Source organism: Canis aureus, chromosome 32 (assembly GCF_053574225.1).
Source record: "Canis aureus isolate CA01 chromosome 32, VMU_Caureus_v.1.0, whole genome shotgun sequence".
NCBI classification, from domain to species: Eukaryota; Metazoa; Chordata; class Mammalia; order Carnivora; family Canidae; genus Canis; species Canis aureus.
The window spans coordinates 33,375,546-33,401,331 of record NC_135642.1 but is presented as its reverse complement, the minus strand read 5'-3'; the positions used below and the strand labels follow the sequence as shown (position 1 = coordinate 33,401,331).

Below are 25,786 nucleotides of genomic sequence, written 5' to 3'. Positions count from 1 at the left end.
ATGTGGACACAGAGAGACACATAAAGAGAGAAGACAACGTGAAGAAACTTAGGGAGAATGCCATGTGACAGTGAAGGCACAGACTGGGGTGATACATCTATAGGCCAAGGAATACCTGAGGCTCCCAGAAGCCAGGAGGCATGGAACAACCTTCCCTAATGCCTTCAGAGGGAGGATGGCCTTGCTGACACCATGATTTCAGAATTCTGGCCCTCAGAATTCTGAGCAAATATATTCCTGTTGTTTTAACCCACCCTGTTACTAGTATTTTGTTATAGAAGTCCTAGGAAACTAATATACTTTCTCCCTCTCCTGGTTTATTAAGCATCATGACTTTTATTAATTTTTTTAAATATAATGATTTTTAAATATTAAAACAATTAATATTATTGACTTACAATTTTTCTTACTCTACCAAGGATTTAAAGCAGATAATAACTAGCTTAAAAATCAATGTGCTTGGGCAGCCCTGGTGGCTCAGTGGTTTAGCGCCGCATTCAGCCCAGGGCCTGATCCTGGAGACCCGGGATCAAGTCCCACATCGGGCTCCCTGCTAGGAGCCTGCTTCTCCCTCTGCCTGTGTCTCTGCCTCTCTCTCTCTCTCTCTCTGTGTCTCTCATGAATAAATAAATAAAATCAATCTGCTTATATGGAATACTTAAAATATTAGAGGCAAAAAATAATCCTGCACATGTAATCCAAAGTACTGGTCCAGGCTCTACCATGGACCACACTGAGACCTGAAAAGAAAGCTGCATTTCACCTACTGGTCCTCAGTTTCCTCTATTATTGGATGAGGAAACTGTATAAGATACTCATAAACATCCTACCAGGGCAACAGTCTAGGAAAAGTCAAACTCAACAGTTCAACGACAAACCATTTTGGCATAAAGTCTAATTACACTTTATATGGGGTTGGAAATTACATTTTCCTCTTAACCATATAAACATCATCCCTGTTTAGGAGGAAAAGCTTTGTAAAGTCTCTTCTCTCAGGGAGTAAGTACAGAACAAGGAAAGTTGAGGCCTGTTGCTCTCTACTCATTAATAGCTTTTACAACCCTAGAACATGGGAAGGCTATCCAGTAAATCTAAGTTCTAGCTAAAGTTAAGCACTGTGCTTTCTGAAAATCTAACGTTCCCCAAATATGACCAAAATTCAACCTAAGTCCTTTAGTTTTTATCGATCAAAGAGAGATGCAGATTTACATACTTCTTTTTTTTTTTTTTATGTATTTATGATAGTCACAGAGAGAGAGAGAGAGGCAGAGACACAGGCAGAGGGAGAAGCAAGGCTCCATGCACCGGGAGCCCGATGTGGGATTCGATCCCGGGTCTCCAGAATCGCGCCCCGGGCCAAAGGCAGGCGCGCCAAACCGCTGCGCCACCCAGGGATCCCAGATTTACATACTTCTTTAGGCTATCAAGAGTGCATGATAAATAACAAGAATTCCAAACTTCTTGGAGGAAAAACAATTCAGTACATGTCTTTTAGGATACTTATCTTTTTTCTTTTTTTTAAAGATTTATTTATTCATGAGAGACAGAGAGAGAGAGAGAGACAGAGAGAGAGAGAGGCAGAGACAAAGGCAGAGGGAGAAGCAATATGGGACTCTATCCCAGGACTCCAGGATCATGCCCTGGGCCGAAGGCAGGCACTAAACCGCTGAGCCACCCAGGCTCACATGGAATTCAAATGTGATTGGATTATATCACATTAATGTGATGCTCCTCTTTTAGGATACTTAAATGGAATGTATGACTTCAAAAAAAAGAGTAAAATGGTCTCATCAATTCTGTGGGAGAAAGCAACATTTGGGTCCCTTTTTTTTTTTTTTTTTTTTTAACATTTGGGTTCTTGAGAAAAGATTCTGAGGTGCCTGGCTGGCTCAGTCAGTGGAACATGTGACTCTTGATCTCAGAGTTGTAGGTTGTAAGCACCACATTAGGTGTAGAGATTACTTAAAAATAAAATTTGGGGGGCCCCTGGTTGGGTCAGTCAGTTAAGAAATGGACTTTTCTTTTTTTTTTTTTTTTTAAAGATTTATTTATTTACTCATGAGAGACACAGAGAGAGAGAGAGAGGCAGAGAACACAGGCAGAGGGAGCCTAATGCTGGACTCGATCCCTAATCCCGGGATCAAGACCTGAGCCAAAGGCAGGCACCCAACCGCTGAGCCACCCAGGATTCCCGAGACGGACTCTTGACTTCAGCTCAGGTCATGATCTCAGTGAGACTGAGCCCCGTGTTGGGCTCGGTGCTGGGTGTGGAGCCTGCTTAAGATTCCCTCTCCCTCTCCCACTGCCCTGTCACCTCCTCCCTGCTCATGTGTGCTCTCTCTAAAAAGAAATAAAAAACTTTTAAAAGGGATTCTAGGGGATCCCTGGGTGGCGCAGCGGTTTAGCGCCTGTCTTTGGCCCAGGGTGTGATCCTGGAGACCCGGGATCGAATCCCACATCGGGCTCCCGGTGCATGGAGCCTGCTTCTCTCTCCCTCTGCCTGTGTCTCTGCCTGTCTCTCTCTCTCTCTCTCTCTCTCTCTGTGTGTGACTATCATAAATAAATAAAAATTTAAAAAAATTTATAAAAAAAAAAAAGGGGATTCTAGTGGTATTTAATGTCTCTGATTTTTTTTCCCCAAAAGCAAAGAAAAGCCTAATAAAGTACTAGGTAACTGCTATTTCTGGCCTTAGAAGCATAGCAAGGGGTATAATCTTACAGGAAAGATAATGATGAAACACTTCATGTTAGCTAATTCGCTCTAGAGGTAACTGTGTAGAAATTAGCTAGCTATGCTCTCCTTGGCCACATCCTAATATCAGAAGGAGTCCCAAGTATACTTACCTATCTTTTCAGGATCAGTTATACCAACTGTCAAATCAAATTGGTCTTCCTGTTCTTCTTCCTCTAGCTTTTAAACAGAAGACAAACCATGAAAATTAATACACCAAAAAGGCTATGAATTTTACCCTGCAATTATTATGTATCAAAATAACATCATCAAGCTATAACCTTCTATACATCAGTTTAGTTCTGTCCATTTCCCAAATCCCAAGGAATCAACTTTCACACTTTGAAGTCTGCTTATAAGTCTGTTACATCTATTCTCTTAAAACCTTATTTTGGGGCAGCCCAGGTGGCTCAGTGGTTTATCGCCACCTTCAGCCCAGGGCGTGACCCTGGAGACCCGGGATCGAGTCCCACATCAGGCTCCCTGCTAGGAGCCTGCTTCTCCCTCTGCCTCTCTCTCTCTCATGAATAAATAAATAAAATCTTTAAAAAAACAACAATGTTATTTTGATCATAATGCATAATTACTAGATTTTGTAAGATTTGCCTCTGTTGGGCTACGGAGGCAATAAGGAAAGCCTATACTCTTGAATATGGAAGCTTCAAACACTAATTATCATTAGTGTTCATCGAAAGCCTCCGTGCCATCCTTTGGGTGATATTCTACCCAAGAGGTGTTCGGTTTTGTTTTAAGATTTATTTGAGAGAGAGAGAATCAGAGAACACAAGCTGGGGGAACAGCAGAGGGAGCAGGAGAAGCAGGTTCCCCACTGAGCAGGGAGCCCAATGCAAGGCTCTATCACCGGACCCCGGGATTGCGACCCAAGTTGAAGGCAGGTACTTAACTGACCGAGCCACCCAGGTGCCCCAAGAAAGAGTTCTTCATGGGATTCTCGCTGTCCATTAATGAAAAAGGCCTTCTTCATTCTTCAAGAATCATAAATATTTTCTCAAGGTTCATATTCAACTGAACTTCAGACTGGCAGCACAGTCCTAAAAATCCAAAAGAAACAAGACCAAGAGCACAAATTCTCACCTCTTCATAGCTTGGCTGGGGCTTAGAAGAATTTGTGGCTTCCTGTGGAGGAAGAGAAATGAGCGTTTTGGCTGGCACCTTCTTCTGATTATTTTGTGAGCTGTCCAGAGAGAGCTCCACTGTGGCATCTAAAACAAAAGTTGATATTCTATAATGAAGATCAATAATGGGTTTTTGATGGCTAAATTTCAGTTCTATAAGCTAAGAGACACAAACAATAGCAACCACTCTCAATACTTACACATTTTCAAACTGAGAACAAGAGTTGTGAAATCTGGTCCAGGTAAACAGAACAAGAAAAAGTAAGAATTTACGTGGATAAAAGGGGAAGACAGCAAGGGAAGTACTCTAGCACAGGCCTGATGGAAGAATCTCTCCCACTTTCTATAGCTACTTGGCTACCCTCTCCTCCCTAAGATTTAGGCAAGAACCAGATATTAAGCAAAAGACTACAAAGTCAGCGTACCAACTTATTTTACTCTGAGGAATATTCCTTTAAAATCTTATATAAACTCGGGATCCCTGGGTGGCGCAGCGGTTTGGCGCCTGCCTTTGGCCCAGGGCGCGATCCTGGAGACCCGGGATCGAATCCCACGTCGGGCTCCCGGTGCATGGAGCCTGCTTCTCCCTCTGCCTGTGTCTCTGCACCTCTCTCTCTCTGTGACTATCATAAATAAATAAAAATTAAAAAAAATAAAAAATAAAAAAAAAATAAAATCTTATATAAACTCTACTTATTCCTGCTATAACTTTGGAAAAGAGGAGTAAGTTCAGCTAAATGTGGGTGTATTGACAGCAAAAAATGACATCAAAGAAAGGAAAACTGGTAAGCTAGAAAAAATAGACCCAATATACTAAGACAGTAACACTTGGGAAAAGGTACTATTTGCTACACCTGAGAATGGCAATGTTGTTTTAGCAGTTTAATAACTCTTTACAATAACAGTTTTTAGATCATCTTGCAAACTTATGTTTGATACATTTTGTCCAAGGGGGATAAAAAGATGTAATATCTGAAAATCCTTCTAATAAGAATAGTTGTGAAAAATGGTGCTTAAAAGCCACCTTTGTCTATCTGAGAACATCTCAGTTGAGCAAAACAACTCATTCTCTAAGTGTTCTAGAGATGGACTTTAGAAGAGCAGAAGGCACCATTTTTAGACAAATGTTTTTTGACTAATAAAAAGGACACACTTTCAACTTAGAGCAATAGCATTAGAAATTCAAAACCTAAAACCAAAGATTTTTTTCTTCTTTAGTAAAGAAAAACATAGTATCTATTTGAGTTTGGCCTAATCAGTAGGTATGCAATTTTAGTTCTAGGGAATTCAAAGAAGCTATTTCTCTTTCTTATTTTTTATTTTTATTATTTTATTTTATTTTATTTTATTTTTTTTAATTTATTTATGATAGTCACAGAGAGAGAGAGAGAGGCAGAGACACAGGCAGAGGGAGAAGCAGGCTCCATGCACCGGGAGCCTGATGTGGGATTCGATCCCGGGTCTCCAGGATCGCGCCCTGGGCCAAAGGCAGGCGCTAAACCGCTGCGCCGCCCAGGGATCCCCTCTTTCTTATTTTTTAAAAGATCTTATTTATTTACTTGAGAGAGAGACAGAGAGATGATGGGGGGAGGGACAGAGGAGGAAGGAGAGGAACAAGCAGACTCCCCACTGAGCAGGGAGCCAGATGTGGGGCTCAATCTCAGGACCCCAAAATCATGACCTGAGCCGAAGTCAGATGCTTAACCAACTAAGCCACCCAGGTGCCCCTATTTCTTTTCTTTTCTAGACTTTCATTTGGAACTAAAATGAAACAAGATGGGGGACTATAAGGCATGACTAAGTCCTAGATGAATGTTCTAATCATTAAATGTGAATCATGTACAAACATGATTGCCACACTCTTGGAACTTGGTCTCTTATCAGGAAAAGAAGAGAGATGGTAATATAATCTGACCATGGTATGGGAGTACAAAACAAAACAAAGTACACATAATAAATACCTCAGGATGGTAGTATTCTTTGGAGCAAGTAACCAGCAGAAAGATGTTGAAGATATTCAGACCATGCAGGTCCCAAGTAAATAATAAGTTAATAAATGAGTTTGGAAATGAAACAGGAGGTACTTCTCATTTAAAATCTTTGGCTTATTAAGTGCTACTGAAAGTCCTTTGAAGAACTGTGCATTTTCTACTGACATTCATGGGACAAAGATGCCAAAACTTGAAAAGAGTGATAGAAAAGCCTTTGGGCTCCATCATGGAACTAATTATGTGGCAAATAAAACTAGAACATTTAAATTACCACAATCAATATCTAAAAATTCTGAGAAGCTACTCAAGTCCTAAACTAAATGTCTTATCTTAGGTATTCCTTTTTAAGATTTAGTATTTTGAGAGAGAGAGAGAGGAAGCACACATGGGGGAGCAGAGGGGACAGACAGAGGGAAAGTGAGAAAGAATCTCCCTTTTTTTACAAGATTTTATTGGGCAGCCCAGGTGGCTTAGCAGTTTAGCACTGCCTTTGGCCCAAGGCCTAATCCTGGAGACCCGGGATCAAGTCCCACATCAGGCTCCCTGCATGAAGCCTGCTTCTCCCTCTGCCTGTGTCTCTGCCTCTCTCTGTGTCTCTCATGAATAAATAAAAACAAAATCTTAAAAAAAAAAAAAAAAGATTTTATTTCTCTGAGAGAGAGACAGAGAGAAACAGAGAGAGAGAGAGAGAGAGAGAGAGAGGGAGATTGTAGGCACAAGTGGGGAGAGGAGCAGAAGGGGAGGGACAGGCAGACTTGGTGTAGAATGCGGAGGCCGGGATGCCTGGGTGGCTCAGCGGTTGAGCATCTGCCTTTGGTTCAGGGTGTGATCCTGGAGTCCAGGGATTGAGTCCCACATCAGGCTCCCTGCATGGAGCCTGCTTCTCCCTCTGCCTGTGTCTCTGCTTCTCTCTCTCTCTCTCTCTTTGTCTCTCATGAATGAATGAATGAATGAATGAATAAATAAATAAATAAATAAAATCTTAAAAAAAAAAGAAAAAAAGAGTGCGGAGGCCAAGGCCAGGCTGGATCTCACAAACCCAGGAATGACCTAAGCCGAAATCAAGAGCCAGTTGCTTAACTGAGCCACCCAGGTGCCCCCCTCCCCCAAATATTTTTTTTTGATGATTTTATTTATTTATTCATGAGCGACAGAGAGAGAGGCACAGACATAGGCAGAGGGAGAAGCAGGCTCCCTGTGGGGAACGTGATGTGGGACTCAATCCCAGGACCCCGGGATCACAACCTGAGCCAAAGGCAGACACTCAACCACTAGCCACCCAAGTGGCCACCCCCCTTTTAAAGATTTTATTTATTTATTTATTTAAGAGAGAGTATGCAAGCATAAGGTGGGGAGGGGCTGAGGCAGAGGGAGAAGCAGACACCCCGCTGAGGAGGGAGCCCTATATGTGGCTCAATCCCAGGACCTGGAGATCATGACCTGAGTCAAAGGCAGATGCTTAACCAACTGAGCCTCCCAGGCACCCCTTTATTTATTAAGTAGGCCCCCTGACACCTCACCCCCAGCATGGTACTCAGGACTCTGAGATCAAGACCTTAGCTGAGATCAAGAGTCAGATAGTCAACCAACTGAGCCACCCAGGTGCCCCCAGTTTCTTCTTTTAGAAAGTAGTTCTCACAATGGTACCATTTTCTTCTTAACCCTTGTACTTAAAACCTTTGACTCTATTTTCTTTTTTTTTAAAATATTTTTTAAAAATATATTTTTTATTTATTCACAGAGACAGAGAGAGAGAGGCAGAGACACAGGCAGAGGGAGAAGCAGGCACCATACAGAGAGCCCGACTTGGGACTCGATCCTGGGTCTCTAGGATCACGCCCTTGGCTGCAGGCAGCGCTAAACTGCTGTGCCACCGGGGGCGCCCCTGACTCTGTTTTCAACCCTCAATTTTGGACGTCCATTATATCTAAACATAAACACCAAATTTTGCTGATTTTTCTCTTGAAAAGTTTTCACTTTTCCCTTCCCACTTACATCATCTCATTTTTGGTCTTTCCCATTTCATTCTTTTTTTTTTTTTAAAAGACTTTATCTATTCATGAGAGACACAGAGAGAGAGGAACAGACAGACACAGGCAGAGGGAGAAGCAGGCTCCATGCAGGAAGCCCGACGTGGGACTTGATCCCAGGTCTCCAGGATCATACCCTAGGCTGAAGGCGGTGCTAAACCGCTGAGCCACCCAGGCTGCCCTGCCATTTCATTCTTGAACAAATTTGTGATTGCTTTCTGAAGTATCCAGTTTTTCTCTACTGCAATATTTTATATAATCCCACTAGATCAGTCTTCTTTTTTTTTATTTTATTTTATTATTTTATTTATGATAAGCACACAGTGAGAGAGAGAGAGGCAGAGACACAGGCAGAGGGAGAAGCAGGCTCCATGTACTGGGAGCCTGATGTGGGATTCGATCCCGGGTCTCCAGGATCGCGCCCTGGGCCAAAGGCAGGCGCCAAACCGCTGCGCCGCCCAGGGATCCCTAGATCAGTCTTCTTAAAACATTATCCATATCACTTTCTTGGGCAGCATGGATGGCGCAGCGGTTTAGCACTGCCTTCAGCCCAGGGCCTGATCCTGGAGACCTGGGATCGAGTCCCACGTTGGGCTCCGTGCATGGAGCCTGCATCTCCCTCTGCCTGTGTCTCTGCCTCTCTCTCTCTTTGTCTCTCATGAATAAATAAATAAAATCTTAAAAAAAACAAAACAACAACAAAAAAAAAATCAGTTTTTTTTATTCAAAACTGCCAATGGCTCTTAACTGACAGTAGGATAAAATTCAAACTAATTATTACTGATGTCTAAAATCCTCCTAAACTACATTTAAAGCCTTATCTTCCATGGCTTTTCTACGAACTCCCTGCTCTGGCCCACCAAGTTTATTTTACTGGCCTTCAAATGTACTTTTATATTCTCTGCCCAACCATTTGTATCCTTTTCCTTTTCTCCTACATAAATCGTTCTTCCAGGAAGTCTTCCAAGGATATTCTAGATCAATTACTCAGTATGGGCACTACTGACATTTTGAGCGGGGTAATTCTTTTTTTTTTTTTTTTTAAGATTTTATTTGTGAGAGACACAGAGAAAGAGGCAGAGACACAGGCAGAGGGAGAAGCAGGCTCCTTGCAAGGAGCCTGATGTGGGACTCGATCCCCAGACTCAGGATCACGCCCTGAGCCTAAGGCAGATGCTCAACCACTGAGCCACCCAGGCGTCAGTCCCTAGCCAGATAATTCTTTTTTGGGCGGGCTGTCTTGTCCACTGTAGGGTGTTTAGCAGCATTTATAGCCTCTATCCACCAGATGCCAATAGCCCTCTCAGATGGGACAACCAAAAATATCTCTCACCATTGCCAAGTGTCTTCCAGGGGTCGGGGGGAGAGGAATCACCCTCTGTTGGGAACACGGAGCCTCTCTCAACAAAAAATTATTGGGCCCAAAATGTTAATCGTGCCAAGGTTAAGAAACCTTATTCCAAAAAAAAAAAAAAAAAAAAAAAAAGAAACCTTATTCCATATTAGTGTTTTTCAAATTGCAGGATGCGGCTCATTGGTAAACTGTGAAATCAATTCAATGGGTTGCAAATAGCATTAAAAAAAGAAAGGAGAGGGCAGCCCGGGTGGCTCAGTGGTTTAGCGCCACTTTTGGCCCAGGGCGTGATCCTGGAGACCCGGGATCGAGTCCTATGTCGGGCTTCCTGCATGGAGCCTGCTTCTCCCTCTGCCTGTGTCTCTGCCTGTGTCTCTGCTTCTCTCTCTCTCTCTATCTCTCTCTCTCTCTCTTTCTCTCTGTCTCTCATGAATAAATAAATAAAATAAAAAAAAAAAAAGAAAGGAGAAACAACAGGATATTTCAGATTTTACTGAAAGTAGCAAAGGCAAGTCACCTAATAAAATTTTTATGTCAGCTTTATAAGTACGTATACATTTTGGATTATGACACAAAATGTAATTCTTACTATGTATCTTGGTCATAAGTCTAAAAATACTACTTTAGTCTGATCTCAAACGAAGATCAGACACTTAGTATTTATAGCATTCTTCCTGCCACAATTACATTGCTTAGTAGTAGCCTAACTATCTGTATGTTTAGGTTTTACTCCCTAAACTTGTCAGAATCTTGACAGCAGGGGCTACATTCTACATGATTTGGAATCCTCCACAAGCATATCCTTACATAGAGTTGTGTTTCCTGTTTTTTTTTTTTTTAAGATTTTATTTATTTATTCATGAGAGACACAGAGAGAGGCAGAGACACAGGCAGAGGGAGAAGTAGGCTCCATGCAGGGAACCCGATGTGGGACTCGATCCCAGGACTCCAGGATCACACCCTGGGCCGAAGGGAGGCGCTTAACCACTGAGCCACGCAGGAGTCCTGAGTTATGTTTCCAGTATACATCTTGTGTGTTTAACTCAGAGACTGAGAAGACTCCTAGTATGTTTTGAGTCCATACTTGCCTGCAAAGAGATCCTGGGGCTCTTGGTCTTGTTCCTCGTGGATCCCATTTTCTTTGGAGCCATTGTTGATAGGAAGGGAAGCAATTCTCTTTGGAGACTGGGGCTTACTCTGAAAACGAAGAGATATTCTGAATAAAACAGTACTATTAAAAACAAACCTAGAAACTGACTTTTAATGCATCCCTCAGTTGCATCCATAGGTGTTTAGTGGAAGACAGGCTCACGATTCAGCCAGTTCAATAAGCAGCAAATCAACATTAGTGATGTAAGTGCTGCACAAGTAATCACAGAGCTAAAATAAACTCACACATTTCGGAGTTAATTTCTAACACCATAACCTTGATGAAATGCCCTAACCCCAAAGCACATGATATTGACATGTGTACACACAGATAATTTTCAAAAGAACCTGTCCATATGCATTTCTCCTTCTCACTTGATGACCTTTATTCTTTCACATGCTGAAGGGGCACATTCCAGTGACTAGGACACCACACTGGAGTGCAGAATTCAAGCTCTGATCCTGGCTTACTGTGTGGCCTTGGCTAAACTGTTCATAGAAACCCAGCTGTGTAGGTATTACTGACCCCCTGACAGGCAAAGGAAGGTATAACAATTTCTATCTAATGCTCTTCATAAATATAAGTTATATTTCTATCCCTAACTTCCCAGACACAATTTTCAACCACACCCATGCCAGGCTAGCAAAATAAAAACCAGTCATGCTTCGCCTAGTGGGCACATGGTAAAAATAAAGTCAGTTGATGGCTTTTATCAAAAAGCTCAGTGATCACTCACAAACAAGGGTTGGGTGGGGCCCAGACCGGTACCAGAGTGAACAAAGCTGGATTGTGCAGAACATGAACAGAATGCTGGGAATCTGGCTTCAAAAGCCATGGTGTGGTATTGCAGGGTTTTTGAAATCAGACCCCAAGGCCAAATCAGTTAAAAGACCTGACTTAAGGAATCTTTTATGAAACATTTCCTTAACAAATCTGAGGGAGTTTGTTCCTTAGAAACAGGCCTTTTCTGACCCAACCTAACAAAGTAAAATGACAAATGATATATTAGGTATTCTGAATTTGCCATGCAAACAGCTTCATCCCAGTACTGGGGCCAACCTAAGGGAAAGAAATTCCTACCCAATCTTCAACAACAACAACAAAATTACTGCAGAGAAAAAGACAACAAATAAATAATAAGGCAAAATCCACAGCTCCCTTTTGCCTCATACGTTGCCAACTACCTTCCTACATACACATTTCTTTACTCTTGTGCTCTTGGACAGTATGGGGACCTCACCAAAAGCGGTTTGATTTAATTCATTCTCACTGATACCAGTCATTTCTAAATGGAGATCTAGGAGAGATTAAAACTCAAGACATAAGAAGATATATATATATATAAAATGAAATATAATTCTAAAATATGATTTTATATATATAATTAAATGAAATTGTATTATATAATAAAATCATAGTAATCATAGCAATATATATATATATATATATATATTATATATATAATTATATGTAATTTACTAGTAGCCCACCAGGGAGACTAAAGCAACAGGAAAGGCACACATTAGAATTTAGCCATTAAAAAAAATACATAAAGATATATATATAAAAAATTTGTATTTTCTAATACAATTATTTCATAATATATTTATATTTTATTATAACTATATGGAAATTAAATGTAATATTATAATATATAAAAGTATGTTATATAAAAGTATATATTATATAATAAAATTATATAATAACATATTGTATATATCATATATATAATTAAATGTAATTTAAGAGTAGCCCACGGAGACTAAAGCAACAGGAAAAGCACACGTTAGAATTTAGCCATTAAAAAGAAAAAAACCGCTGGAAGAACCCATTCTTGTGATACAGAGATGAATACAGCCAGCTTTCCATTTCTGATTCATCATCTAAACTTGGAAGTTTATTTATTTTTTAAGATTTTATTTATTTATTCATGAGAGAGAGGCAGAGGGAGGAGATGCAGGCTCCATGCAGGGAGTCTGATGCGGGACTCAATCCCAGGACTCCAGCATCACACCCTGAGCAGAAGGCAGACGTTCAATCACTGAGCTACCCAGGAGTCCCTAAACTTGGAAGTTTAAAGACTACAGATAACAGCAGCTTGCCTTTTCTTATAATAATCAGAAGAGACAGACTGAGATGGACAAGACACTCCAAAGACTACTAGAGAATAGCCACCTGTCTCTCTTTCTCTACCAGACTCTCTTCAAGCCCAAACCATGAATTATATACATATATATCCTTAATGTGTCTTGGGTTTTAATCTTTTCTAGATTATTCCCTAGACTAGAACTGTGATGAAAACAAAGACATATGCTCCCTCGGTATGCTAGGGAATAACTACCTGTGAGAACAAAAAACTGCACCTCAGATATACTCTGGGATTTCATCCCCCAAATCAAAGTATTCATGGCTGTGTTCATAGAAAGCTGAAGATAGACTGGTTACTATATTTATTCTTCCTCTTTTCTCTCCTCTGTAGTTCTTTTATAAAATTAATCTGCTATGTATATAAGCTTTGTAGTCTGTTCCCCACCACCTCCACCATCTGAATCTTTTTTTCATGTCATCAAGAGTTGGACAAAAATCACACTTTCAGTTCCCAGGTTTTTATTAGCACAAATAATGCTATGATGTTCATCCCTATATATAAGTCCACATCTGAATATTTCTTTGGGATATTTTTTTTAAAGATTTTATTTATTTGAGAGAACATGAACACGAGCAGGAGGGAGAGGGACAGGGAGAAGCTGACCTCCTGCTCAGCAGAGAGCCTGATGCGGGACACAATCCCAGGACCTTGGGATGATGACCTGAGCCAAAGGCAGATTCTTAACTGACAGCCACCCAGGCACTCTTGGGATAGATTCCTAAGTAGAATTATTGGACATAAATTTTTCAGAGCCTCTGCTGACTTCCAGAAAGACCATCAATTTATACATTCCACTCCTAATGCCTAAGAGTGTTGCACCCACAGCAACACTAAACAGTCTTTTTATCTCCAAGATTTTATATTTTATTTATTTATTAATTCTTGAGAGATACACACAGAGAGAGGCAGAGACACAGGCAGAGGGAGAAGCAGGCTCCATGCAGGGAGCCCCAGATGGGACTCGATCCCAGGTCTCCAGGATCAGGCCCTGGGCCAAAAGCGGCGCTAAACCGCTGAGCCACTTGCGCTGCCCATCTCCAAGATTTTAAAGTAATCTCTACACCCAATATGGGGCTTGAATTTACAACCCTATGATTGAGAATCACATGCTCTACTGACTGAGCAAGCCAGGTACCCCGAAGTCTCTCTTTTTTTTTTTCTTTTAAAAAATCTTTGCCAGGTTGACTGGTGAAAAGTCTTGTTTCCGCATGTTTACTGGCCATTTGAGCCCCTGTGACTTGTCTAGATGTCCTTTGCTCATTTTCTATGCTGAGTCAGCACTCAGATGTACACTTTTCTTACATAAGTATACCTAAGTTTCTTATATAACCCTCTCTCAGGCATATTGTATAGTACTCCTCCCTTACTTTATCTCTTTTCATGTCTGTTTTATTTTGGGCATTACCAAATTTATTTTCAGTTGAATAATTGCACTGGACAAGCTAAGCTTACTTCTTTAGGCTGGGGAGTACCCAACACAAAACTGGTCTTTGAGGCATAATATTCTCAAGTTTTTTTTATTTTTTTAATTTTTTATTTATTTATTTATGATAGTCAGAGAGAGAGAGAGAGAGAGAGAGACAGAGAGAGAGGCAGAGACATAGGCAGAGGGAGAAGCAGGCTCCATGCACCGGGAGCCCGATGTGGGATTCGATCCCGGGTCTCCAGGATCGCGCCCTGGGCCAAAGGCAGGCGCCAAACCACTGCGCCACCCAGGGATCCCTATATTCTCAAGTTTTACTTAAAATCAGATTCCATAAAAGCTGAGAACTATTTTTAAGTATGAGAAATGGACAAAGTATCCTACATTCACACAGAACTGTTTTTTTTTTTTTTTTTAAGATTTTATTTATTCATGAGACACACAGAGAGAGGGGCAGAGACACAGGCAGAGGGAGAAGCAGGCTCCCCACAGGGAGCCCAGGTGAGACTCGATCCCAGGACCCTGGGATCACGACCTGAGCAAAAGGCAGACGCTCAACCACTGAGCTACCCAGGCATCCCAAGACAGAACTGTTAATAGAAAATAAGTCTTCCATGAGACTAGAGTCATCAAAATAAATACCTGGGCATTATAACACATTTCAAATGATTGGGCCAAGTTTAATAATCTAATTTTTAATCAGTCTTATTAATTTATATTAAAAAGCCAATTTTGGGTCCATTTCTGTTAGGAAGGATGTTGGGTTTGAGGCTGGTGTTGAGGAGAATAGAGGAGAATAACTACCAGGACTTCAAGTGCTTTGATGAAACCTCAGATGCGAGGCCTTCTGGGCCAAGCGTCTGCAATTTCATATTGTTGGAATGTTTGCTGTATCCATGGGGGTTGCAGCTTTCTATACATTTGCTGTAGCTGAACCAGGAAGAAGGCATATGCCTTCTTCTACAGGAATTATGATTCCATGAAAGATTTTGAGGAGATGAAGAAGGCTGGTATCCTCAAGAGTACAAGGTGATTCTGGAATAGAAAGAATTTCTTTGGGCTGAGTTCCACTGAAGTTTGTCACTGACCTGTGTTCCTTAACTATGAAACACGAATACTGGGTAACGGAATAGTTTCTCTTGATTGATAAACAACTAACAACAACGACAAAAAAGCTATTTTGGGGCATCTGGGCAGCTCTGCTGGTTAAGCATCTGACTCTTGATCTCACCTTGGGTCTTAGGGCTATGATTTCAAGCCCCACCATGGGTTCCATGCTAAGGGTGGAGCCTACTTTAAAAAGTAAATAATAAAGAAAAAGCTAATTTTGAATCAACAGTTAAAATTTCAGAGGTGCCTGGGTGGCTCAGTTGGTTAAGCATCTGTCTTCAGCTCAGATCATGATCTCAGAGTCCCAAGATTGAGCCCTGCTTCGTGCTCTCTGCTCAGCAGGCAGGGAGTCTGCATCTGCCTTTGCCTCTGTTCCTCCCCCTGCTCCTGCGCACATGCATGTGCATGCTCGCTTGCTGACTCTTTCTCATAAACAAACAAACAAACAAACAAATAAAATCTTAAAAAAATAAAATTTCAGGGAGGACTCATTTTGGGGGAAGAAGTGAAGAGGCATACTGATTACACTGAATTGCAAAATACTAAAAATAACATTTGCTTATAATTCATATTTTTAAAATCTCTGAATTGTCCGCAAATCACAAACTATCCATCTATTTAAATGGAGCTAAATTTCTAGGCAACAGATAAAAATATTTTCTATGATGAAAACAGTATATTTGTGATATAGTTAGTAAAGCAAAACAACACCCTGCCTACTTCCCCTGTCCCTCCACCTTCCCCTGCCCCCTCCTCTGAAATAAAGGAGGCATGCTTTCCTCAGTGACAGAATCCTAGGTTAGGATATCTACCCTTTCTGACTCCTTTTGGCTATTAATTCTAGCAGGTGGTTCCAGTGATAAGCCTATTTAAAAGTTCAAGTATTTCTGTTTATAATTCCAAGGCGCACAGCCTAATCTAACTCTCAGAGAGGCACTAGAAAGAACTACAGTGAGAGAGTATTTGTGTAAAGAGTAAACAGGTATTCCTCACCAATTACCAGCCTCAAACCTCGAGGCCAGGCCACTAACACAATGTTCTTAGCTCAGGGAAAGGCCTGAGTTTGCTGCGCCTCATAGCTGCATATCCATTCAGTCCTGAAAAGTACTATTGTGATTCTGCATAACTTCCCTTTAAGTTACTGAGCTGTGATTCTTCCTTATGTTGCTCAATTGCTCTGTGCTCTCTGCAGAATCCTTGCATTATTCAAGGGACCTCAAAAGGGTAGTACTGTTAAATTCTCAACTGCATTTACAGGATGAATCCAAATTAAAAGCTAAGGTAAAACTGTACTTCTGAAGAACTAGAGTACTAACCTTCTGGCGAAAAATTAATATAATTTAGTATGGCAAGACAGCTACAGAACTGTGTGATCATACTAATGTAACAAGGCAAACACAATTAGGAAAAAGTCACGCCCAGAAGTTATACCTGGATAACAGGGCAGTCACAAAGTCTTTAAAAATCACCGTGGAAGACCTTGGCATGAAATACTGCTTTATTTGCCACTTTTACTTCCACAGAAAAATAAGGTAAGTGGGATTGTGTATTCATTTTCTATTGCTACTGCAACACAAAATCATCACAAATTTAACAGATTAACAATGCAAATTTATTATAGTTCTGTTTAAGTTAATATAGGTCTCAGTGGGCTAAAATCAAGGTGTCACCATGGTTATGTTCCTTTGTGGCGGTTCCAGGGAAGAATCTGTTGCTTTGATCTTTGATCTTTGCTTTGAAAAGTGATCCACATTTCTTAGCTCATGGCCTACTTCCTCCATCTTCAAAGCCAACAACATCCAACACTCTGCGCCTTTCTTCTGTGGATCTCATCTTCCACAGTCACTCTCTGACACTCTTACATTTTTAAAGGATCCTTGTGATTACACTGGGCTCACTCAGATAACCCAGGCTAATTTCTCTACCTTAAAGTCAGCTGATTACCAACCTTAATTCCATCTTCAATCTTAATCCCCCTTTGCTTTGTAACCTAATACATTCACAGCCTCTGGGGTTAGGATGTGGACATCTTAGGGAGGGGCAATTATTTTACTTACCACAGATAGTGACTCCTCTCCCATACCACGTTTCAAAAATGGCACAGATGGACTAAAAGCTTCTGTGCTTGGGAGAATGGAATTTAGTGTCCACTGGATTTGGGAACAGGGTGCAACTTACTCTATGAATTGGTTAAATATTCAACTAACCCAAATGACTTCCCAATTTTAACCCCCTTCACAACTTAAGTTGAAGTAGGAGTTCTTATCGTGGGAACCATGAGCCACAGAATTCAGGGTGTCTAGGAACTTAGATGGTAATAAAATTAAGATTTCATTTTCACTAATCTCTAACTGAAATTTAGCATTTTCTTCAATTACAAAGATAGGCAACAAACCACAACAGTCATAGCAGTACTTGAGACTATAACTAATAGAAATAAGATATTTTTATTTGACATTATAATTGTTAGTTATCAAAATATCATTGATGCTTATCTCTATTTTAAAAAAAATTATGGTAGTCATATCTATCCCTAGATCTTACTATGTAAAGCATTAAAAAGTACATTACAAACATAAAATTGTTTTAATGTTTTTTTAACTGCATTTCTGTGTAATTGGTTTCCTTTGTAATCTTATTTCATACACATAAAAATATTCTTGAGAATGGATCCATAGGGTTCACTGGACTGCTAATGGATTAGTCTGTGACACAAAAAAGGTAAAGAACCTCTGAGCTAGTCCCTCTAAGCCTAATGAAACTAGAAAAGAGGAAGTTGGAAGGGTGGGGAAAATGAGAGACCTTAAAGTTAAAGGGCATACCATGGTTTACCAAAATTTAGCTACAATATACTGAATTCTCTGGTGTAATTTCCCTAATCTTTATGGTTTCAAACTAATAAAATTTAGAAGGGCCCAGAAAACTGCAAAAGGATCAGAGTTCTAATGAGTTCATTAATTTCTTTTTTTTTTTAGTTCATTAATTTCTATTTTTGAAAAAGCAAACCCAGTTTAAATCTGCTCTGAAAGCAGAAAGAAGCCCCAGCTGTCCATTTGACTAAGCAAGAGAAGCCAGAAAAAAAGTTGTGCAACAGGCTTTTCCTGGAGATGAGATACTTATGGCTGGCTACTTGCTCTAGTAACTATCAACTACTCATGATTTATTTATGCCAACAGTTACTCAAGAGTGCTGAGAAGCTTTGAGGACCAAGAGAGAAACTGGAGTGTTCTTTTTCCTCTCCCTCCCAAGCAAGCAAATCACAAATGATCAAGTCATCAGAACTACCCTAACACCTGAATAAGCAAAGAGTAGCAACTCCTACGGAAACCAGAAGTCTGACTGCAACCTTTATTGCTTTGACCATTAGCCCCAAACTCTAATATTAAATAAAATTTTAAGCTGAATTCTTATTAATCATCTTTAAAAGTCTTCTCTCATGCCTCTACCTCCAAAAGTGCTTTATAACTACATTTGTTAGCAATTCCCGCCTAACCTTAAAAGCTAGGTTATGTGCTAGTATAATTCTATGATCGAGAAATTAATGATTATATAACTTCAAGAAAATCTACACTTATTAGAAATCAAACTTGTTTACAATCTGAACTGAGCATTAAAATCAATCCTGGAGTATAACACCAGTTGCTTTTTCAAGAACATATGTATCAGACCTGTGTGAAAAATGTGGAATTTCAACTACTGGTCTTTTTTTTTTTTTAAGATTTTATTTGTTTGAGAGAGAGTGCACACATGAGGAGAACTGAGGGAGAAGGTAAAGCAGACTCCCTGCTGAGCAGGGAGCCCAACACAAAGCAGGGCTTGATCCTAGGACCCTGAGATTATGACCTGAGCCAAAGACACTTAACTGACCGAGCCACTCAGGTGCCAAACTACTAATCTTGTAAGATCAGATCAGACCACCTGATGTGACATTAGCTCCAAAAACAAGTCCTTGAGACAAGTGCCTATAGAAAATACCACACACTAAAGGAACATGTATACCTATATATCATTAACTAAAAAAACTAAGCAGTAAATAATTTAAAAATAGTTACATAGATAAACTTTTGTAAGTCTGATTAAGGATAGAGAAGGGATGTTATCAAAAATCTTACTGAGGACATGCTGTATCTTTGGGAACAGCCACCATGCATTTGCAGTACAGAACTAAAACATTAGCTAGCTAAACTATCAATCTCCTGAAGGCTTTCAATAAAATTACCAAATTCTGTATAGATCTAAAGAAGTTATCCTATAAAAAAAAAAAAAAAAAAAAAGAAGTTATCCTATAAACACACAGAGGAAATAAACTGGTCTTAGGACTGTAAAATATTGCAAAAAAACAGTAGGGAGATTCCTCAAAAAATTAAAAATAGAACGATAACATGATCCAGCAATCCCACTTCTGGGTATATATCTAAAAGAACTGAAAGAAGGGTCTTGAAAAGATATTTACACACCTGTGTTCATGGCAGCACTATTCATAAGAGCCAAGAGGTAGAAGCAACCCAAACGTCCACTGAGGAATGAATGGATAAACAAAATATGGTATATACATACAATGAAATATTATGCAGCTCTAAAAGGGAAGGAAATTCTGATGAATACTAGAACATGGAGGAACTTTGAGGACATTGTGCCAGATACAAAAGGACAAATACTGCATGATCCCACTTATATGAGGTCATCTAAAGCAGTTAAATTCGCAGAAACAGGAAGCAGAATGAACCAGGAATTTGGGGGAGGGGAAAAAAGGGGGCTGTTATTTATTGGGTATTGAGTTTCAGAATTGCAAGATGAAAAAGTTCTGGAGATCTGTTGCATAAAAATGTGAGTATACTGGGCAGCCACGGTGGCGCAGCGGTTTAGCGCCGCCCGCAGCCCGGGGCGTGATCCTGGAGACCCGGGATCGAGTCCCACGTCGGGCTCTCTGTGTGGTGCCTGCTTCTCCCACTGCCTGTGTCTCTGCCTTTCTCTCTGTTTCTATGAATAAATAAATAAAATCTTTAAAAAAAAATGTGAGTATACTTAACACTACTGAACAGTACAATTAAAAAGGTTAATGATGGTAAATTTTCTTACATGTTTTATACCACAATAAAAAAAAAACCCTGATTTATTCTTCCTCAGGATACATGTTATATTGATCAGGATGTAGGCTGTAGTCTAAAAATAACATGTCCTTTCCTGTCTAAATGTTAAACATAACTTACATTTATATAATTCCCTGTTTATAGTTTATATAGTTAAACTATATAGTTTATAGATCACTGTCAATCAGAAGCCACTTGATATCCATGACTTCGGAATACCAATAAAAGTTTACTATTCTTTTGTCTTAAACACCAGTGATGATATGTAAATAAGACTTGATTAATCAAGAACTAATTTTTCAATCTATGACTTTTCAAGTCTCCTATTTCTTCTTTACCCTATTTTATTACTTATTTATTTTTTTAAAAATTTAAGTCATCTCCAGGCTAGGTATGGAACCCGAAATGGGGCCTGAACTTACAACCTTGAGATCAAGAGTTGGACACTTAACCAACTGTGCTACCTAGGTGCCCCCCTATTTTATTTTTTCTGGCCATTTCTGTAATTACTACAGTTTCAATTCAAGATTAAGAGCAATGAGAAACAATTCTAATTGGTCTGACAGATTACTGGAAGTAGTAGTTACCAGAATTGGCCAAAATCTGAAGTGAGATTATCATTTATCTATGTTTTCCTCCTTCCTTGTAGCATCTGCAGTTCTCTTTCATTTAGAGGGCATATCTAATTGTGGTCCTGGCATACTGCTAAAAAGAGATGGGCATATAAGAATTCCTGGGAAGGCAAATAAAGAACTTGCTTCAACTCTACTATTCAGTTTTAGAAATATGCAAGTAAGACCACTGAAGTCAAATGAGATGCAAAAATATGTGTGCATACTGCTAAAAAGAAAGTCTTTTTAACATAATTTTAAGTTTTAGGAGGACCAAAAAAATGGCTCTCTCATTTTATTAAGGGGAAAAATGAATCCTATCCCAGAATTAAGAGAGTTTTAACTAAAAAGATATATATCTAGATTTAGGTCCAATCAAAGATTCAGATAATACATTTAGAATTTTAGACTTTTTTATATATAGGCCCACAAAGTAAGAAGCAGAAAGAAGATAAGGTCTTAAGTATCTTGAGAATCATCTTAAGATATTTCTCAGCTGGTTTTCAATCTTAAGGCAATGCTTTCAGATTTGTTTTAATAACTTTTAACTCCCATTTATCCCATTCATGTACTTGATTCTGAAATGTTTATTATGGATTGCTTTTTTAAAATTATAAATCAGACTTTTTATTATTAACAAAGCCTCTTGGGCCCTAAAAGAGAACAGATGGGATGATTAAGAACAGCAGCTGTTACATCAATGTCCAAGAAATTACATGCATACCATAAATTATTTTAAATTTTACAGGCCTCAGCTTCCCAATTTTTAATACCCCTCCGTCTCCAACCCCCAACAAAACACAATATGAAGGTTCAATAAGATGCTACTGAAGTCATTAAGTGCCTACTTTGATGATTTTCAATTAATCAAATCAATCTTATCACTAGCTTGATTTTGATATATTATCCATTTCTAGAGTTAACAAATATAACTTTTCTGGCCCATTATTAGATTCTCTCAGTTTTTTTTTTTTTTTGATTCTTAGAGTGATTACAGTTTACAACACTTGTTTCACAAGTATTTCACAGATACTCGAATTTAATGAGCACAATAATGGTAGGTGTAAATTCTATTTTTATTCACATTTTACAGATGAGGAAATCATACAGAATAATTAAGTACCAAAAAAAAATTAAAAAAAAAAAGAATAATTAAGTACCTTGCCCAAGTAACAGAACCTGGATGGATTTAACTCAGCCTTCAAAGCCCACTTTTGTTTTATTCTTCAATGTTATTCCTTAAGATAGAGAAGCACTGCAATCCCCTATCTTCTCACGTTGACTCACAACTAAAACGTTTATGGGGATGTAATGTATTTAATGGCTTTTTTATTTTTATTTTTTTTATTTAATGGCTTTTTAACAAGAAACTCACAGTGTAACTAGTGAAAAATCTTGGAGTCTTGTCTTCCTGAAGATTAACATCAAAACAGGCAGCTCAAGAAATGGCTTACAGGTGGCATTTTAATTTTGGCAGCAACTCAATTTTCCTGGATCAAAATCTAACTCAAAATCATTATGCTTTCTGTGGTAGAACAAGCTCATCCTGACTGCTTCCTCCTCTCTTTGGTTGGAAATGAGGCAAAGTACTTTCACACAGTCTTGTAAGAGAAAAGTATTGATGCCTTTGTAAATAATCTAGGATCAGTCAAGTCACAGCCTCTTCAACTTCTTTTAGAAAACAACTCCTCACCCTTTCAGGGCCCTTTTTGGAAAATAAATCATCATTTGCTTACTTGACCAGTCACTTTCAATGTCAGAGTTTCTGTTTTCAGATATTTGGTCTGAAATATCTACCACCTCGGTAGTTATTAACAGTACCTCCTCTCTCCATGGCTTATGGGAGAATTACCAAAGGAAAAGACCAAGAATTTGTTGTAAATGATATGGAAAAACTAAATTTGCAGCAAGAGTTATTTCTTAGAATGACAGAGACTTCATTAGACAGTTTAAGCGGTTATATTAGCATCAACAAGTACTTTTTGAGCTGGGATTACCAATTCAGTTCCCTGATACAGTAGAGGGAAAATTCTAAAGATGTCACTCAAGAGATTTCCTAGACACTTAAACTCTGACATAAATGAAGCCTCAAACTTTTTCAGACACATGCTGCATAAAGAATTTAAAGCTGTTTTATTTAGTCACTTATACACTGAATAGCTACTACAAAGAGAAGTATTATCCAAGATAGTACATAAATTCCCAGACCTAGCACTGAAGTTTTCAACCTGGAACGAAGTGTACCAAGTGGTATGAGTCAGTATTCTTATAAAACAGACCCAAACGTCTCCAATGGTTCCAGAACTGATAACTGATCTCCACATTCCACACATAAAGATCAGTTTTTCCCAACACCTCTTCTTAGAAAACTGGATATTACTAAGGGAAGCACCATTGCCTCCTCACATGGAGAGACTGAATCCCACGGAGGTACTCAGGCCCTTTAATATATCCCTTTAAAAGGGACAAAGCTTGCTGTCTATGCAGTGACTTATCTGGCAGGGCCTTTTTTTTTTTTTTTCCAACTGACTTGTCAGGATTTTCCTTAGAGATCAGAGGAGTCCATTTAGCCCCTATAAACTAGATCCAGAATGGGCCCTTGGTAATTAATGGGAAGTTCTGAGCTAATGAAAGGATTTGTGGGCGGGTCTGTCCTGAGCCACTCCAGATAACACTATTTCATCCTCGGAGCAGTAAGGTTAGGGAAAGAAAAGTCTGCACCCCATCCCCTTATCTTGACCTATTAAATCAGGCCGGCGGGAAACGACCACAAAACAGCCTCGTGGGTCCTTAGGGTCACCACACGGCAGGGCCAAGTGCCGGCCTGGGCCTGGACGTCTCTTCGCTGTCAGGGACCTCGGTGGAGAAGCCACCACACCCCTCCTCGCTCCTCGCTGTCCGCCTCCGGGATCTGGAAGTCAGGCCCCTAGCGTCTTGGCACTCATTAAGGGCCCCAAGCCACGACTACCGTTACCATCGCAGGGTCTCGGCGGGCCCACTCTGCCCAGCTTCCTCGACCCCCGCTTAGCCTCTTCCCTTTTGGGGCGCCCGCCCGCCCACCGGCTGCCCCGAAGGGTGCGAACTCACGGCCGCCGCGGCGCCGGTGAAAATATCCTCCCCCTCGGTGTCGCTGTCCCCCGCCTCGGGTTCTGACCCCCCGGCCGCCCCTTCGGACTCCGGCTCCAGGCCGGGGAAAGGCGGAGGGAGCCTCTCCGAAGCGCTACAGCCACCACCACCCGACGCCATCTTCCTCCACCCGCGGCGGAAGCCGCAACAACAACTTTATAGACAGACAGCGCCGCGAGCAAAACGTTCCAGAGGAACGAGGAGCGGGATGGTCGTGACCAACCCCGCGGGACGCACGGGGCGGGGCTTAGGGGGCGGGGCCTGGCCGCGGGGGGGCGGGGCCGGCCGGCCCAACGCTCCTACCCATCAAATCCCCCGCCCCGCATCGTGACGTTGAGATCTTAACCAACTGCGCGAGGGCCGGGGCGGGGAGGGGGGCACAAAAGGAGGAGCCAGCGAGGTAGCGGCGGCTCAGATTCCTAGGGCCCTTTGTGTTCCGGAGAGCGTTTGCCAACAGCCTTCTTAAGATGTCGTTCGAATAAGGAGTCTGAAAGCTCCTCTACGTGCCCCCTACCTATGCCACGCACGGTGCTCTCTCATTGAGATTCAGTAAGTGGTTTTGATTGAGGTCTTTCCAAAAGGCGGCGGTAAAGTTTCATTCACTTTATTCTTTGGACAACATCTAGTTATTAGTTCATTCAAGAAACATATATTAAGCACCTACTGTTTGCGTTGGAAATACAGAAATAAAGAAGCTCCTGACCCACGAGGCACTTGATGGAGACACACACGTTAAATGAACAAATGCAACGGTGTTCGGTGCTGTAATCTGCTCTGGGCGCAGTGAAAGAGGGTATCAGTTACGCTTGGAGATGCAGGGAGGCCTCAGAGCAGGGGACATCTCGGCGTCCTAAATTTGGCTACAAGTAAGTCGGTGTTATATCCTCTTAGTTGCCGTGGAGTGGAGTGGGACAGATGGCAGGGAAATTCTTAAAACCCTGAACACAATTTCCCTGGGGCGTAAACTATTCCCTTGTTAACCTGGTGAGCCTAAAGTCTAAATCAGCCAGACAATAAACAAAACTTTATAAAGATAAACGGGATATGTTAGCATGGGGGTAATTCTGCAAAATGATCCTTCTCAATAGAGATGGCATTTGGTAGCAAAGTCTGGTTTGTTTCTAATCGCAAATCACTCAACTTCAGGGATTGGCTCCCTCCCAGGTCTATGAGCTGTTGGAGGGCAGAGGCCGCCTCCTATCTTTGTATTCTCGGCGTCTATAAATACACCACGTCTGGGAAAGTAAGTGCCCAATAAACGTTTGAGACTCGGAGGGAGGGGTAGGTAAAACTAACATCATCCACCTTGTTCCTGGCATTCATCACAGCCACGACCACCAGAGGACTTAAGACATTCTTTTTAGGATGATGATCTATTTGCAGTATGTCACTACTGGATATCCTGGGCCCAGGGAGAGCTCTTTCATTCTAAGTTGTCTCTGAAGGCGAATGGCAGGATCTTCAGGTGGCCGTTGGGGAATTGTGCTGACCTCCGTTCCTCTGAAACGGGAAAAATCAAAAAGCCCTCCCCGGCCCGGCACCTAATCACCTAATCAACCTCATTGGACTCCCAACACCTTCCGTTTCACGGCAACGGAAACTCACTTCCGGCGTGACTAGGAAGTAAGAAGCGGCTCCCTCAGAGAAGTAACCGTAGACTCTTTGTACACGCTCCTCCAGCAAAAGAAATCAAGATCTCCTTTCCCCTACCTCTTGAGGATTCATTTTCAGCTCATCGGGGGCGCTGAATGAGGCAAACAGTGGCAGGTAACAGTTACCTATCGCCTCTTCCCCGACCTAGACTACAAATCCCAGAATACATCTCTGTCCCATACGTCCCAGCACGCAATGCACCTCACGTGCTGAAAGGAATTCTCCCCGCCTT

The 25,786-nt window shown here is 40.8% G+C and overlaps 1 protein-coding gene across 3 annotated transcripts in view; it reads right to left on the bottom strand.

The window, feature by feature from the left end:
- The window catches only part of SNX1 (sorting nexin 1), a 40,600-nt gene extending 14,834 nt beyond the window's left edge, over positions 1–25,766 (bottom strand). Inside the window, exons 1-4 of one of the 3 annotated variants that reach the window (XM_077881417.1) lie at positions 25,612–25,766; positions 10,331–10,439; positions 3,827–3,954; positions 2,845–2,911 (exon numbers count right to left, since the gene is read on the bottom strand). In XM_077881417.1, the coding sequence (XP_077737543.1) occupies positions 2,845–2,911; positions 3,827–3,954; positions 10,331–10,439; positions 25,612–25,626 (319 nt within the window). In that variant the 5' untranslated portion in view covers positions 25,627–25,766. Of the gene's footprint in view, positions 1–2,844; positions 2,912–3,826; positions 3,955–10,330; positions 10,440–23,862; positions 24,074–25,206; positions 25,240–25,611 lie in introns of those variants that run through there. The other 2 variants (XM_077881416.1, XM_077881415.1) reach the window with 2 other exon arrangements.
- Positions 25,767–25,786: the final 20 nt, after the last annotated feature.